Below are 16672 nucleotides of genomic sequence, written 5' to 3'. Positions count from 1 at the left end.
AATTAATTAATTAATCAATTAGAAAAAAAAAAAAAAAAAAAAAATCCTTGGGAAGTGAATCCATTAGAAAGGTATAAGAGGAAAATAAGGTCTATGAGTGTTGACAAGACAATCAATCACTGGACAGACATATTAGTAAGAGTGTGAGTGACATATGAATTGCTACAGACTGTTAAGATGAAAAAACTCAAAATAACCTAATCCATCCAATATTAGAATATGCATCACTGGGATGATCCCTGCACTGAAAGACAAGTGTAAGATAAAGAAGATACAAAGAATAACAACCAGGCTGGTTCCTGACCTGGAAGACAAGCCACATAAGGAGAGATTACAAGTATTAGATCTGTCAACATTAAGTGATTGAAAAGAAAGAAGTGTTTGGATTACAGTAGTCAACCCCTATTATTTGCTGCAATTAAGTACCACCCCCAACTGCCTTTAATAAGGAAAAATTACAAATACTGAAAATGTACCCACAAAACCTTTACTTCCATTGTTTTAGCTACCCACAGACCTTCCATAACACTATTAAAATACTTTTCAAGACTTGGATATGTAGTTTTATCTACCAAAAAGGAAACAAATACATAAAGAACAATAATTTTACTTCCTGAAAGAGAATATAAATGGTACCAAATGGGCACAGTGTAGTATATTAAGACCCATGCCTTAGAAATAGTAGCAATGTCTTTTTTCTATTAATGAAATAAAGCATAACAGAAAATGTGTTGTGCTGCAGAGTTAAAGGGCATACAGACCTGTACTGTTCATTACATGACTTGTGTATACTGAACAGTAGTGTACAGTACTTTGTACATGAAAATGAAAAACATGCATACTCTTCAGAACTGTACTGCACACTACTGTACAGTAATAAATATACAGTGCTTATACTCACTACTTATGATACTATATAATATTGATTTAGCTTGAATAAATTTAAAATGGCACCTACATTTAGGATCACAAATCAATTTAAAGCAAATCATTCTGGTTTTAGGTGAATTGAAATTGGTGCGTATCCTTTTTCCTGCGTGAACTGTGCATATCATTCCATACCAATGGGTTAGCTTCCTGCTTGTCCCCTACCATGCAGAGTTAAACAGCTGATCACTTGTAAACACATAGTTTCATGTGATTACTTGTAAACACACAGTTCTACATCCCATAATTTCAGCTGTCACTAATGTCTGGTTGTATCAGCATGATGCTATTTTTTTCCCCAAGATTCGCTGTCTATGGCAGGAACATTGCTTCCCATTCTCAGAGTTCAGTTAGGTGCACCTTTCCATTAAAACATTATTTTTAATTGGAATGAAATTGCTTTAAAGTGAGTCTTGAGGACCCTATCTTGCAATAAAATGCAAGGTGATATGATAGCAGTATTTAGAACAATGAAGATTTCTTAATTTATTATACACTTTGATTTTTTTTTTTAATAGAAAAGAGAGAGGGAGAGATAGAGGGGAGAGACAGAGAGAGGAGAGGAGAGAGAGAGGAGAGAGAGAGGAGAGGGAGAGGGAGAGAGAGAAAGAGGGAAAAGTGAGACAGAAAAGAGACAGAGGAGAGAGAGAGAGAGAGAGAGAGAGAGAGAGAGAGAGAGAGAGAGAAAAGAAGAGAAAGAGAAAGAGAGAGAGAGACAGTGTGTGTGTGACATTTTAAAAGATACAAAGAAATGCAGCTTTCCACGCAGTTGAATGGAACAACATGGAAGAGTATTTTGACAGTATTACCCAGTACTGTACTTCTTTCCTAGGTAACAATACTGCTCTGAAGAAGTGGAATCATACAGATGGTAGAAGAGATATGAAGGAAGACAGTAGGAGAGACAATCAATTTTACTCCAGGTCTCTCTAGCAGGTAGCCTACACCTCATGGGCAATTGGCAGCAGCTACTTGATTGGCCCATGAGTCACTAAAGGAACAAATATTGTTGTTGTCTGGTTATGACTAGAGTGGAACAATATAAGATGAGGTGTTTAGTGCCTTCTGTGTGATGACTTCATCTTGGGTATTTTGTTTCTGTGGCCATGACTACTGATGTGTTGGTATTGGACTTAGCACTGGATGGTGACCTTAATGCAATCCTGCTGGTGTGGTTCTTCCTTCTCTTTTGCATGATTTTTCTGTGGGATTAACATCTAGAGGGACTCAATGGAAAAGTGCATTTGGTAGTTTGTTTTGAGGGACTAGTTTTGTGATCTATGTGTAAATGTGTTTATGTATGGATGTGTTGTGTGGTGCAGGTGGAGGGTTGTTGTAGATAATGGAGTAATATGCTACTGTAGTTTTAGGATGCATCCAGTTGGTTGTGCTTGTGTGATGTAATGAGAAGGGTTGAGAGTTCTTGCATACAACTGTGCAGGGCCCTGACATGGGTAAGTGCCGCCCACGGGGTGGGTGGAAAAGTGCTGCCCCCCCCACCAACACTACCTTTCACATCTGATGATCACTAGTACAATTCACATGTAACATTCATCCACAAAACAGCGTTTATATACACATCATTCATACACACAACTCATGATAAATAAATCAGGCATTAAAAGTACACTAGGGGGAATTTGCTTTACCTTCTTTTCACCAAAAGTGCCCCCCCCCCCCCCAAAAAAAAAAAAAAAAAAAAACCCCCCCCCCCCCCCCCCCCCCCCCCCCCGGGGGGTATTGGCCAATGGAAGCACAAGGATGGGACCCTACAAGTACTATCTTGCAATTTACAATTAGGTAAATAGACACATATATAACTAAATATAATTCTGTTATATATGAGTGTACGAAGATCTCAATCTCCCTCAAAATAATCACAAACACCACTGTTCCCCTCTCAATACCTTAGGGTTCCCATCCCCTGGCATGTCTTATCCACTGTTGGATGACAGAGTCTGAGCACTTATGCTTTTCTGTCAGCAACACCAAATTCTTATGTGTTTTTTCAATGTACCCTTAACAATGAGGGAAACAAATTGTTAAATTTCCTCACCACCCATACTCTAAGTGGTCAGTAGCAATTAGTTAGTACAGTGGTGAGTTCCGTCTCATGCCAAACCTTAGTAACCCCCTTTTTCTTTATCCATACAAAGTTGTGTCATTTTAAGTTCACATTTCTCTTTCCTAAAATCCTATCTATCAAAAAGCTTCTTTATCTTTATAAGGAAAGTAGTTTTTCTAATAGCAATTTCCTCCCAATGAACAATCTTACTATATTTCAACACTTTTTGGATGTTTTACTAAATCATTTGTGTGGCCATACCATCCTTAAGCTTTGGACTTTGCTCCTTGAGCTGACATGCAGTATGAGTGGGACTGAATTCTAGTAGTTGTCCAAGAATACTGAATTCTAGTAGTTGTCCGAGAATGCTCAGGTTACACTAAATCAACTTGGTGGGCCTCCCACCCCTCTTTCCACAAGAGGAGATCCCACAACCTACATGAATTTTATTGCCAGCTTTTGCACTGTGTATCTATTCATGTCAACTTCCTAAGCAATTTCCAATATTTGAATTTGTAATACTTTACTATCATTATTTCACTCTGATCTGGACAACTTTCTGACAAAGTGGGTTTGACCTACAGAGCAAAAAGTGGATTTTGAGGTTTGACATTCTGAAAGACAAAACTCCCATGGTACTTCCCATGTCATACTAGGCATTACTGTACTGCCCGTGAGTGTGGGTGGTGAGGAAAAGTTGCCCATTAGCCAGCTGCCTTTGATAGACTTTTTGACACTTGATGGAAAACATGATGAAAAAAATTCACAATACTGAATCCTGTTAGCAGTTAGAGACAAAACATGTTAACTGTATACACACACACATATCTATATACTAAGGGCCTTTCCCCCCCCTTACAAGGGAGGTAGTGAAGTCAAATGCAGGTACCCATTCCCATCCACTACCCTTTCTTCCCTCTCATCTTAACTCCTCATGGATGACAGGTCATCCCTGTATCCTGCCCACTGCCCTGGGTCAGAAGTAATGTAGCAAGACACTGCACATCCACAGCAAGGCCACTTCACTTAACCAGTGACTCTCCTCCCTTCCTTGCTCAACAGACATTCCCCTCTTGCTCAATGCCCCTTTCACTCCACCCATCCATCTCATCCTCTATTGTCCCCTCAAGTTCACTCCCTCCACCTCTGCCTTCCATATCTTTTACAAATCTTATGTTGCTCAATCTTTCCATGTACATAAACCATCCCAATGCTTTCATCAGACATATCTGCCATCTCCTTTTCCACCCCAGCTCTCCTCTTCACCTCATTTTCCACTCTATCCAACCTTACAACTCCTACTATACTTCTCAGACATTTCATCTTAAACACATCTAAAAATTTCCTCTCTGCCTCTCTTAATTTCCATTTTTCTGCCCCATACAGTGATGTTGGCACAATCACCCCTTCATACAGTCACCTCTTTGCATTCACTCCCAAATGCCTATTTCTCATGACACTTTTTAATTCCCTAAAGCATTTACTTACTTTTATCAGTCTACAATTTACTTCCACCTCCACTCCTCCCTTTCCTCCCATATGCAACCCCAAATACCTTCCTCCAGCCTCTCTCCTTTAAGACTTACTTCCACCTCTCCCCTTGTACATCTCATCACCTTACTTTTATGCACATTTACCTTCAACTTTCTCCTAATACATACCCTCCCAAACTCTGTTACTAATTCCCTTAAGCATCCCTCCAGCCCTGCCTCAAGTACAGTACTACCTCTCATTAATGGACGTTAATTAGCAGTGTTTGTGGTGTTTTTGCTGTGTTTTCGGTGTTTTTGGTGCTGTTGTTTTGTGCGTGCAATCACTATGCCACCCAAAAACCACTCCAAATCAACGGACACCGTTAACCCCCTTTTAGTCCTTTAATGAGAGGTAGTACTGTACAGTATCATCAGCAAACTGGCTCACCTCCCACTTCTCCATTTTCTTTAACCATCTCTAGTCCTTTGCCCATTACCCTTGCCTTTACCTTCCACACCACCTTATCCACATACACATTGAATAGCCATGGTGACATAACACATCCATGTTGCAGTCCCACCTTTACCTCAAACTACTCACTCTCTCCATTTCCAACTCTAATACATGCTCTACTATTTTAGTAAAAACTCCTGACTGCCATTAATAGCTTTCCCCAATCCTATATATCTGTAAAACCTACCACAGAGACTGTCTACCCTGTCATAGGCCTTTTCCAAGTCCATAAAGGACCAAAAAACATCCTTACCTTTTGCTAAAGCTTTCTCGCATATCTGCCTTACCACAAAAATCTGATTCATGCAGCCCCCCCCCCCCAGTTATCCTAAACCCACACTTTTCCTCACCAATTACTCCCTGTTCCTCTCCTAATCCTCTCAATTAAAATCCTCCTATATGCCTTCCCAACTACACTCAACAAACTGATCCCTCTGAAACTACTACAATAAAATTTGACCTCTTTTTCCTTGTAAAGCAGAACTATAGAGCACTCCTCCAATCCTCCAGCACTCTATCCTCCCTCAGACACACATTAAACAACCTCACCAGCCAGTCCACTATTATTGTACCTCCCTTCTTCAGACACTTCACATGACACCCATCTAACCCAGGTGCCTTACCTGCTCTCATCATTTTCAAAACTACTTGCACTTCATCTTTTCTCATTTCTCCTCCATTTTCCTCTCCCATCGCTGTCATTTTCTTAGTACCTACCCCTGCTACCACCAAAACTTCCCTATCCTCCTCCATATTCACCAGATCTCTAAAATAATCTGCCCATCTTCCCCTTACCACCTCCTCTCCTATCAATATGTGTCCATCTGCACCTTTTACCTTTTCTTCTATCCTTCACCACCTCCCACACTTCTCTCAGCTTTTCATACACACATATACAAAGGATATTACTGACAAATTCAATAATCACTTAACCACTGCCTTGAGTTTCACTAAATGGAGAACCTGCAGCCACCACAGCAGCTTGCAAGTCCTACAGCCCTCCCATAAATCTTTTAGGGAAGAAATTTCAGACTGTTGTTTGTGTTGTATTAGTATGGGACTTTCCATGTCAATGTAAGTTGCTGGTCGTCAGCTCCTCATGTGTGAAAAAGTGCAAGAAAGACAGTTGAAGTTGACAGAAATAGATCCTAGGACCAGTCCAGGGACTGAGTGTTAGCCCCTTAGGGCTGCACCTCCTGAAGGGGGTGATGGGGTTGACAGGTTTTGAAAATGGGCAGCTTCACTGTGCATCTTCATGGCCACCACATGCAGATACTTGTCATTGGTACCTGGTAAATTCAAAGATTAGCCTAACTCATTCTTCTGGTTAGACAATGATAAGCTGAGAAATAGAGAAATCTTTAAATCAACAGTCAATGAAACTCAAAATTACGAGCTGATGCAGGAAAAAAGAAACACTAACACAGGCTCAAATAATAAACAAAAGTTTCCAGTTTTCACTAAAGAAAATTTAGTAGAGGAAGAAGTATTTGTAGATATTGCTGTCAGGTTGTATGAAAAATAATGTAGAAGCAAAGGAAATGCACAAAGTCTATCTATCTATATAACAAGGGCTTTGTCCCCCCTACAAGGGAGGCATCCAAAGGGCAAGTATCCACTCCCACTCACTACCCTTTATTCCCTCTAATCTTAGCTCCTCATGGATAACTAAATGGAAATGTGAAAATTAATAAGAATTAATGCACAAAGTACCCCAAAAAAATTATATGTGAGAAAAGCTCCAAAGCATGATGGTATCTCAAATTGGATATGGAAACAATTGGCAGACAAGATCCAGTACCTATAATCTACTTGTTGAAGGATAGAATAGTACCACATGACTGGAAGAGCTACCATAATATAGTACAAACTCATAAAGGAAGAAATAAGGAGAAACCATTGTACTACAGACCAATAACACTAAATTGTGTTCTGGTGTTATGTTCTGGATGTGATGTTGAGAGATCACTTGTTGCAATTGCCTCAGTATAGCTGGGGTTACTCTTGTTGCTGTTACAGATGTTTGCCTTTACAGTCTTTTTTGACAGTACAGTACTACCTCTCATTAACAGACTAAAAGGGGGGTAACGGTGTCCGTTGATGTGAATAATCCGTTGATTTGGAGTGGTTTTTGGGTGGCAGTGATTGCACAGCACTAAACAACAGCACCAAAAACACAGCAAAAACACCGCAAACACAGCTAATTAATGTCCGTTAATGATAGGTATTACTGTATATGTCTAGGAAGGGAAGGGAGGGGGAGGGAGAGTAGGGAGTGGTTATGTGTGAATGATATTTTGATGCAGCATGAAAGGATCTCACATCCACAGCATGGCCACTTCATTAATTCGGCGACCCCCCCCCTCTCCGTCCCCTCATGCAGAAAAAGAGAAGATGGGGAGAAATCCCCTTGGGCTGCGTTGATTTATTTCTCATACATACTCCCTCACCACCCCCATCCCCCACCCACTTCCCCTCATGCATCACATCATCCATACACAACCTTTCTCCATTCACTCCTATCTTCTGTCCTCTCCTGTCCTTCCTCAACAGACATTCCCCTCTGTCCCAATGCCCCTTTTACCCCATCCATCCATCTCATCCTAGGTCATCCCCTCTTGTTCACTCCTTCCACCTCTGCCTTCCACACCTCTTTTACTAATCTTTCTTCACTCATTCTTTCCACGTGTCCAAACCATCCTAATACTCTTTCATCAACCCTATCTCCCAACTCCCTTTCCACCCCCATTCTCCTCCTCACCTCCTCATTTCTCACTCTAGCCTAGCAGCCCCTATCATACTTCTCAGGCATTTCATCTCAAACACATTCAAATTCCTTCTCTCTTATGTTCCATAAGGATTGATTGAATATACTTGTACAAGTAACAGTCACAATCTTGGACTGCAAATGAGTATTCAACTTTTATACATATAATTTTTGGGCAGTTCCTTAGCCTTACATGTTTTTAAGATGTAACATATTTTTCAAAATATTTTCCCCTTACATTTTCAAACATGAATGTCAAGATTCAAAAAATACTTTTAGTATCAAAACAACTGGCACAACTTCACACTGGTGTTATAATGTAAAGTGCAAGCAAGAAAACACCATGTGCAAACACTACTTCAAAGCTTAATTACTAATTTTTCTTAGGTTTAATTTGTCTGCTTGTACACAGCCTACCATCCCACCAAATTTCTATATTCATATCTTTTTATTACAATTGCCTCAGCAGTCTTGCCTGAATCAACATAATGAACACATTATTATTCAAAGCCTCAGCAATAGCTTTCACAGCTAAACTAATACAGAATAAGACTGATGTTGGTTTTCTCCTTATTATTTTACAACTTTAATATTCTGAAGCAATAACCCAGTCTTTCAAAATGAGAGAGCTCAAAATCTAACATGTTTCAGAATATGGATGGTCAAGCACCATGTATAGTGATGAATAGTGTATAATCAAAACCTATCACAACCAATCATGAAATCAAACCACACACTACACACATACACTACATGGCTTGACGGTGTGGAAGTACTGAGCTCAACCACAAATCCAGTGATTCAAGTTGGAGTCTCACCCATAAATTTCAGCATTGCTGTACTGTGAGCCAGCACTCCAACTCTGGCGGGCAAGGAGCAGGGTGTGTATTTATCTAGTTGTACTATACAGGAAGGAGAGCTATGATCATAGTGACCTGTCTTTGTATTTTACAATATCTAGTTTGTTCTTAAATTCTTGTATGGTGTGTGTGTGTGTGTAGACTGGGCCATATGTGTGCTCTGAGCTCTAATCCAGGACTAACACATGATCCAAGGCTGTGGTAAATCACACACACATGCACACACAACTGGCGAGAACATGACAGGACCCCATGAGCACTGCTCATTTCCTGTATACTACATTTATATAAATGCACACACCAACTTGCAGGAATCTGAGTTCAGTCCCTGCACAAGGCTGAAAAGCATCACAGCAATGTAAACTGGCATTCTGCTATGTTGGGCAATGAGTTGTGTGTGTGCGTGTGTGTGTATTTACCTAGTTGTATCTTATGGGAAGGGGAGCTACGCTCATGGTGTCCCGCCTTTGTATCTTGCAGTGTCTAGTTTGCTCTTAAATTTGTGTATGTGTGTGTGTCTGTAAGGTCACAGCATTAGCTGTAGATTAAGCCATATATGAGGTCTGATCCAGGAGGGTAATAGCTGTCAATCACAAGTCCAACCATGATGGTGAATCACACAAACGTGCACACACACACGCACACCTGGTTACTTGAGAAACAAAATTACAATGTCTGAAATCATGACTGTATGTACTTGAAAAAGAAAAAAAAATTATGCCAACATCCATTCTGGACCTTGTTTTGGTACGAAAAATTTCTTCACGCAGCAATGCCTCTTACCTTCTAAAGTTTAATAAGAAAGAACTTGATTACATCCATTCCTGGTACTGACAGGCTCTAAGTAACTACAGGAGCAATAGAACCACTGATGAGAAAATACAATGAACTATTATGGGAGGATAAGGGGAACAGGTGATGGAGGAGGAGGAGGAGGAGGAGGAGGAGGAGGAGGTGGAGGAGCACAAGGGTGCGTTAGGGAACATCCTCCAAGCACGTCAAAACTACTGCTACAGGAGGGTTGTCACCAATATGTCCAGCACATGAGTGTACTTAGTTCCTACAGGAAGAGAAGCATCTAGATGGGTTAGAGATTGGTTGGTGCAACGATGCAATGGTGCTCACACAAGACAAGAGCAACTCTCCTGCTCACCTTGGATGCTCTACTATGGGCAAAGCAACACACTACACAACATTAAGCCTTTAATTATCTATATAGCAGGTAACTGTGAGGGGTCTTCTTCAGAAGTTTGATGTCTGACAACTGTGAAAAATGACATCTGATAAGAAAATATCACTAGGGAACTACAGTGGGGTTTGGGGGAGGACCACTCGAAAGGTTCAGTCATATGGAATTGATATCAAAAACATTACAGTTTCCTAAACTTCTATGATTTTAACCATCGATCTGTAATTCTCTTTGTGAAAAATGACAGCAGCAGATAGCTCTAACTATAATTTCTATTTTGAAGTGCTATATTACAGCTCCATTGCTGCTCTGATCAATGCCTCTGATTTCAAACAGCATTGTATCACTATTTCCTGTGGAGCAGTAATTCATAGTAATCCTAAGTTATACAACAAGTTCAATCATCTTTATGCATAAATGGTAGGTGGTTGTGTCATTAAATCAAGTTCCTTAACCACTGTAATTAGTAATCTAATTAATTCTCCTTCCAGATACTACTACTTGGTATTTCTGCAAGCCTGCTCATAACATAAACATCAGTTATACGATAAGCATGGCTATCTTTATACATAAGACCTTTTAAATAACTTTGATCTTGGCTACATGGCTTGTTCCTATATTACTGTAAATAATGAATAATGACAGTAACCTTACTACCCAATGTTATTAAAATACTTGATTTCTTGCAAGCTTGCCTTCACCTAAATGCTGCTCACAATGTCACTATATATAGTCCTGATACTATTTTATATACTCCGAGACAAAGCTCATCTGTCAAACTCAAAACTATAGGTTCTGCCTAAATGCAAGCTACGTGTTCGTGCCATCGTTCAGCCATAAGACATAACCAGGTGTATTTGCTGTCCTACAAGACACAATTTACATATGTAAATATATACATAAAGCCAAACATAATACACCTCTATGACACATGGGACATTAAGGACTGAGTGTGCAAGGTTGAAGCACTTCAGGTCAAAAAATATATTAGGAAGTCCTCTCTGTACAAAAAATAAATAAATGAAAATAAAATAAAACTGCACTACTTATACATAACTAACAGAATACCAAATAAGCAACATAATTTCAAACTACAAAATATGCACGTGTGTTTGAAAGTCACATATCCCATTTTTGTTACAATTCCCTACATGCTACGGTTATGCCTTATTTTATGCTATTTTGTCACTACTTCACATGTCTTCACAGATACAGGAACAGCTGTCTTTTATTGGTAAATATATTTTCAAAATTCCCTTGTGTACAGTTATGTGCCTCTGACCTATCAAATGCGACAATTATTAAAACAGTATGATGACTGAAACCAAACCTACGGAGTATAACTGGGAGTCTGAGAACTGTGGTCCATCCCCCATGAAATAAATAATAAACAGACAAAATAGAAATGAATATAATAATGGTAAAGATGAGCCTACTGTCTAAAAGAAACAGAAATGCATTTACACTATTAGAAACCAAAATAAAAATGATAAACAAATTCCTTACAATGATCTTGAAGTGGGGGGAGGGGGGGAATCTTTGTGTTTTACTGTCAGCAAGGTGAGACATTCTTCTACGATTTACGGATAGGCTGAGCAGGAGAGTTGCCTCACTTCCCCATCCCTCCCCCCAACCCGTTGCTCTTACCTTGGCCACCCCCACCCTAGGACCAAAGCTATGATTCCTCAGTTGTCCAAGAGGCTTGAGAGTGTGTCCCGCATGGCTGCACTTGGTACACACACCAAATGATCAAGTCCGTCTCCAATATCATCCAGGTTTTCCTGAATAAGGCAATTTTCCCACTCAGCAGACATTACTTTGAGACAAAAGACATAGGAAGAGGGTTTTCAAGAATGTCACCCTTTCTATGTTGCTCTGTGTAAGCTGAGGTCTTCTGTGAGTGAATTCTTCCTTTAACACTACAGCTATTTGTGAAACACTGGCCCACAATCAACAAATTTCAATGTATTAATGCCTTCAATATTACAGTGCACTAAATAGATTTTTGTCTGGCATCTTATTGTGAAAAAAAAAAGAAAGAAACTTATTTCATTCAGTTGTAGAGCAAAACCATGGTAGTATGGGACCTAAATAGTTTGAACCTCATTCACAACACAGTGCTCTTCACTGAATAAAATCTTACAATCATGGCACCACCACAAAATCTATGAAGCACACTATAATACTGTGGCTAAGTATGTAATAAATGCCCGTACATACTATGTCATTTGTAAAAACAAGATCTAGGTTGAGGACTTCCACAAAAACATAGGTCAAACATAAGTAGTATGTGAAATGGCAAATACAAGAACTGGTGGTTTTGAATTATTACTCTTCTCTGGAGGGTTTTTCTTACCTTTCAGCATTTCAATCCCATAATGCAATGGACAGTGCAGGCATCCCCAAGTTGAATTTGTGTATTTTTTGTACATATTGTTAAGCACCTAGGAGCAATGTGAGCACCATGTACAGTTTGTATGAAGTGCAAGTAAAGCCTTTGCCCCGAGACGGATGTGTTAGATGAACCTTCCTAATCTGAAATCTGTTACTTCCTGATATAACCATACTTTTGCTAATTTGGCAGAAATCTACTATAAAACAAAAATTATATGGGAAATTTTATGATGTATGGGAGAGGAAAAAAAAAAAAAAAAAAAAAAAAAAAAAAGTGATTTGTCACAGGCCTGTAATATATGAACATGGGATACAGTGGCCAGTTGTCAGCTCTCGTTATCTGATAAGATGGACAAAATACAGTTAATTTTTTTAAGAGAGATCTTGGGCCCAGTCTGGAGACTGACTGTGGAGCCCATAGGGCTGCAACTTCAGAAAGAAGTGAGGATATTGATGGTTCTGAAGATAGGTGGCAGGGAGGTCAGTACCTCTGATGTCCTTCTTGCAGGAGCACCAGTAGCAGGTCCCTATCATTGGTCCTTTAGTGAAGGATATCTCTAATAAGTTAGAATAACCAGGTACAGAAAGGGGTGAGCTGTCTTGGGTAGTTGTTCAAATCTTACAGCAGGAATTTTACTAATAATACATTTTTCATATTTCCCACATTTCAACCCACAGAGATGGTGACACAAATGCAACTACAGAGATGCTAAATATTTCATTAAGACCTTTGCTCATGTGGTTGTTATGTACAAGATCATCTACTAGTTTGCTAGCATACAGACATCAAGTTTCACACCAAGTACAAATATTAATCCAATCCTAGCTGTTCTCACTGAATGATAACTCAAAGTTACCATAAGCTATCAATGACTTATGTTAGCTTTAAGAAGACATCTGATTCAGTTAAGAGGAGGGACTAGACAATTCTGAGAGGGCCTATCTCATTACTGCTCTGACAAGGAAAGCATTGTGAAGTGCGATGGGAGGTATATTATATTTTTACTAGGTGGATTCCAGGGCATGGTATGGATGTCCATTCTCCACATCTCATCACATTACAACTGTGTCTGCAGATCAATCGTCAGCACTAGACACGTCAAGGACTTTGCCTTTGTTTACAAGAGACTTTAGGTACTCTGGATTATGACTAAAATCCATATGCTTGGGATTATTTTGAGTGAAACTGTGTAGCTGGTTGTAGTCTGTGGTAAGATCTTACTGCAATCTATCTTGGAAAAGAGACAGGACCAATGATGGGCACTTGGAAGTGGTGGTCATGCAAGATGAATGGTGCAGAAAATCATCTTCCTGGTGTCCGTTTTCGAAATCTGTCAAACCATTCGGCGGTGCAGCCACAAGGGGTTAACACCTGGTCTCCAGACTGGACCCAAGATTTCTCTCTCAATTTACATGATATTTCTTCAATCTTATCATATATGGAGACTGACAACCAGCAACTGTAACCCTTGTACTACTTTCAGCTTGTGACAGACAGTCCCATGCTAATAAGACAAAGATAAAAGTTCCAAGTTTCTTCTCAGAGGCCTATGGTAGGGCCCATGGACTACTGCCAGCCACTATGGGGCTGTGAGGTTCTAGAAAGAGAGAAGAAAGAAAATAGAAAGAAAAAAAATTAATGATAAATGAATAAAAAAGAAAAGAAGAAAAGCAGGAGAGAGGAGAGGAGAAAAAAAAAAAAAAAAAAAAAAAAAAAATAATAAATGAATAAAAAAGAAAAGAAGAAGAAAAAAAGAGAGGAAAAGCAGGAGAGAGGAGAGGGAAAAAAAAAAAAAAAAAAAAAGAGAGAGAGAGAGAGAGAGAGAGATATCAATGTTTCCAGGGGTTCAGACTTTGAAGTTACTGGGCAACTGGGAATGGAGGATCGTGGGAGCACCAAGGGAGCTATTATCTGCCAAACCAAGAAGCAATCAACAGTACCAATATGAAGCTCCTGCTTATGATCTCTGAATTATGGCCCAGAATAGATGTCCGTGTGGCATATGCCTTGATTACGAGGATAGACTAAGACAACCTGGGAGATTGCCAGGGGCAACCCACTGGGCTGGTAAAGGGTGAGTGCAACTTTGCACTATCACAGTTTGTCCTCACTGACAGATAGGCCAATTAATATAAGGAAGTCTTGATTAATTAAGGATGTTTTGTGGGTTAGAGAGTCGCTGCTTGTGGTAAGGTCAAAGTACGGCAATTCGAATTAATGCCAGCGAGTTGGACCAAGGGCATGGTTAATCAAATTCTACACTACAAAGTCCTCTGTGAGGGGCACCATCCTGGCCTCCTGATAGGGGGAGTTTGCGCCATTAAGCCAAATAATTGATTAATCAAGACTCCACTTAACCCTGAACTGGGCCTCTTGAACAATTGAAAATTTCTATTCTTACCCACAACAAAATCAATGTATCACATCATCATGTTAACTGTGCTGGTACTACGAATGGCACATGAAACTGCAACAGTCATGGATGTTGCGATGCTGGTTAGCTTTAGTTCAACACTATTTTTGTGTTCTTACCTTGCCGTGGCTTACAAAGCTAACTGTACCCTTTCTTCTAATATGGTCTTGCATATGCAATGTATTCTAACTGTACTGTTTCTTCCAATGTGGTCTTGCATAAGCTTAATCATAATTTCTATTAAACTGAATTTGTGACACCCTGTTAATCTAATCTCTACTCATGTATAGTTTGAGCACACACATTTGTTATCACTTATGTGACTATTAGGAATATGGAATTCCTCTATATATCTTTTTTTCTTCCCTTGGAATAAAGAATCAATCCATCCATTACTCTAGGTCTCTCTTGCAGGATGTCTACAGCCCCTAGGTAACTGGTTGAGGCCATGGCCCACGAGTCACTCAGAGAAGATTTTTGTGTTGTCTGTACTGGTTGAGAGTAAGGCAGTGTTGAATGAGGTCCTTTGTGTTTTCCGAGTGGTGACTGCATCTGGGGCAGTTAGAGTCTGTTGCCAGGCCAATTCAGCAATAATGGAAGCACAATGGGTCTATGGTGGGTGCAGGTTTTAACTCAACCACACCCTCATTGGGAGAAAAAAGCCTTTTGGTATGGGCTCGTATGTACTGTTTTAATATGGCTTGGTGAGCTGAATGCAACTCTGCCAATGTGGTTCTCACTGTCTTTGGGATAATTTCTCAGTTGGGTTGATGTCTTTGGGAGCCTGGTGAAGTACAGAATTTGGAGGTGCTTGTTTTGTGATCTGAGTGTATATGTGTTTTTTATATGTTATGGTGTGCCAGGAACAGGTTATTGTGTATGTTTGAGTACTAGTACAGTAGATTTATTTAATTATTTATTTATCTATTTTTTTTCTGAGCTGTGTGTGAGACATAGTGTGAGAGGTAGGAAGATTCAAGGGCTATTATATTGAATTATACCTATTTTTATGTGCTGCCCTGTGGTAAGGATGTTGGTTTTTATATACATACATATACTGATGGCTTTTTCCCCCCTTACAAGGGAGGTAGCCAAAATCAAAGGCATGAACCCACTCCCACCCATTTCATCCCCACATACTCCACTCCCATACACCACACCTCCCTCTCTCTTTTCTTGGCTCCTCCTGGATGAAAGGTCATCCCTGCATCTTGCCCACCGCCCTGGGTCAGAGGCAATGCTGCAAGACACAGCACATTCACTGCAAGACTGCTTCATTTAATCAGGGATTCCCCCCCTCTGTCCCCTCATGCAGAAAAAGAGAAGATGGGGAGAAATCCCTTCAGGGTGCACAAAATATCATTCACACATACTCCCTCACCCCCCAATCCTTTCCATGCATCACAGCAACATCCATACACAACCATTCTCCACTTACCCCTATCTTCTGTCTTCTCCCTTCTTTCCTCAACAGACATTTCCCTCTTTCCCAATGCCCCTTTTACCCCATCCATTGATCCATCTCATCCCTAGTCGCCCCCTCATGTTCACTCCCTCCACCTCTTCCTTCCACACCTATTTTACTAATCTTTCTTCACTCATTCTTTCCATGTGTCCAAACCATCCCAATACTCTTTCATCTACCCTATCTCCCAACTCCCTTTCCACCCCCACTTTCCTCCTCATCTTCTCGTTTCTCACTCTATCCAACCTAGTAACCCCTATCATACTTCTCTGGCATTTCAGCTCAAACACATTTAAACTCTTAATTCTCTTATGATCCATGTTTCTGACCCATACAGTACTGTGGGCACAATCACTCCTTCATATAATCTCTTCTTAGCATCCATTCCCAAATGTTTTTTCTCATTACACTTTTTAATCCCCCAAGGCATTTACTCGCTTTTCTAAATCTACATTCTACCTCCACTCCTCCTTTTACTGCCACATTTGCACCAGTGTCTAAAACTATCCACTTCCTCCAGTCTCTCTCCCTTAATACTCACTTCCAATCTGCTTTACTTTCACCTACATTTACCTTCAATTTCCTTCTTTTGCACACCTTCCCAA

The 16672-nt window shown here is 40.0% G+C and overlaps 1 protein-coding gene across 6 annotated transcripts in view; it reads right to left on the bottom strand.

Annotated features, from left to right (window-relative positions):
• The window catches only part of alph (protein phosphatase alphabet), a 66049-nt gene that overhangs the window by 18869 nt on the left and 30508 nt on the right, over positions 1–16672 (bottom strand). For 4 of the 6 annotated variants that reach the window (XM_076208807.1, XM_076208805.1, XM_076208809.1 and 1 more), the window contains exon 10: positions 11442–11575. The exons of 1 other annotated variant lie outside the window; for it this stretch is intronic. In XM_076208807.1, the coding sequence (XP_076064922.1) occupies positions 11480–11575 (96 nt within the window). In that variant the 3' untranslated portion in view covers positions 11442–11479. Of the gene's footprint in view, positions 1–9758; positions 9870–11441; positions 11576–16672 lie in introns of all 6 variants that reach the window. One more of the 6 variants, XR_012967621.1, reaches the window with a different exon arrangement.

This window comes from Oratosquilla oratoria, chromosome 25 (assembly GCF_046742065.1).
Source record: "Oratosquilla oratoria isolate Oo_2021 chromosome 25, ASM4674206v1, whole genome shotgun sequence".
In the NCBI taxonomy this organism is placed as follows: domain Eukaryota; kingdom Metazoa; phylum Arthropoda; class Malacostraca; order Stomatopoda; family Squillidae; genus Oratosquilla; species Oratosquilla oratoria.
This window is presented reverse-complemented; position numbering and strand designations above follow the sequence as displayed.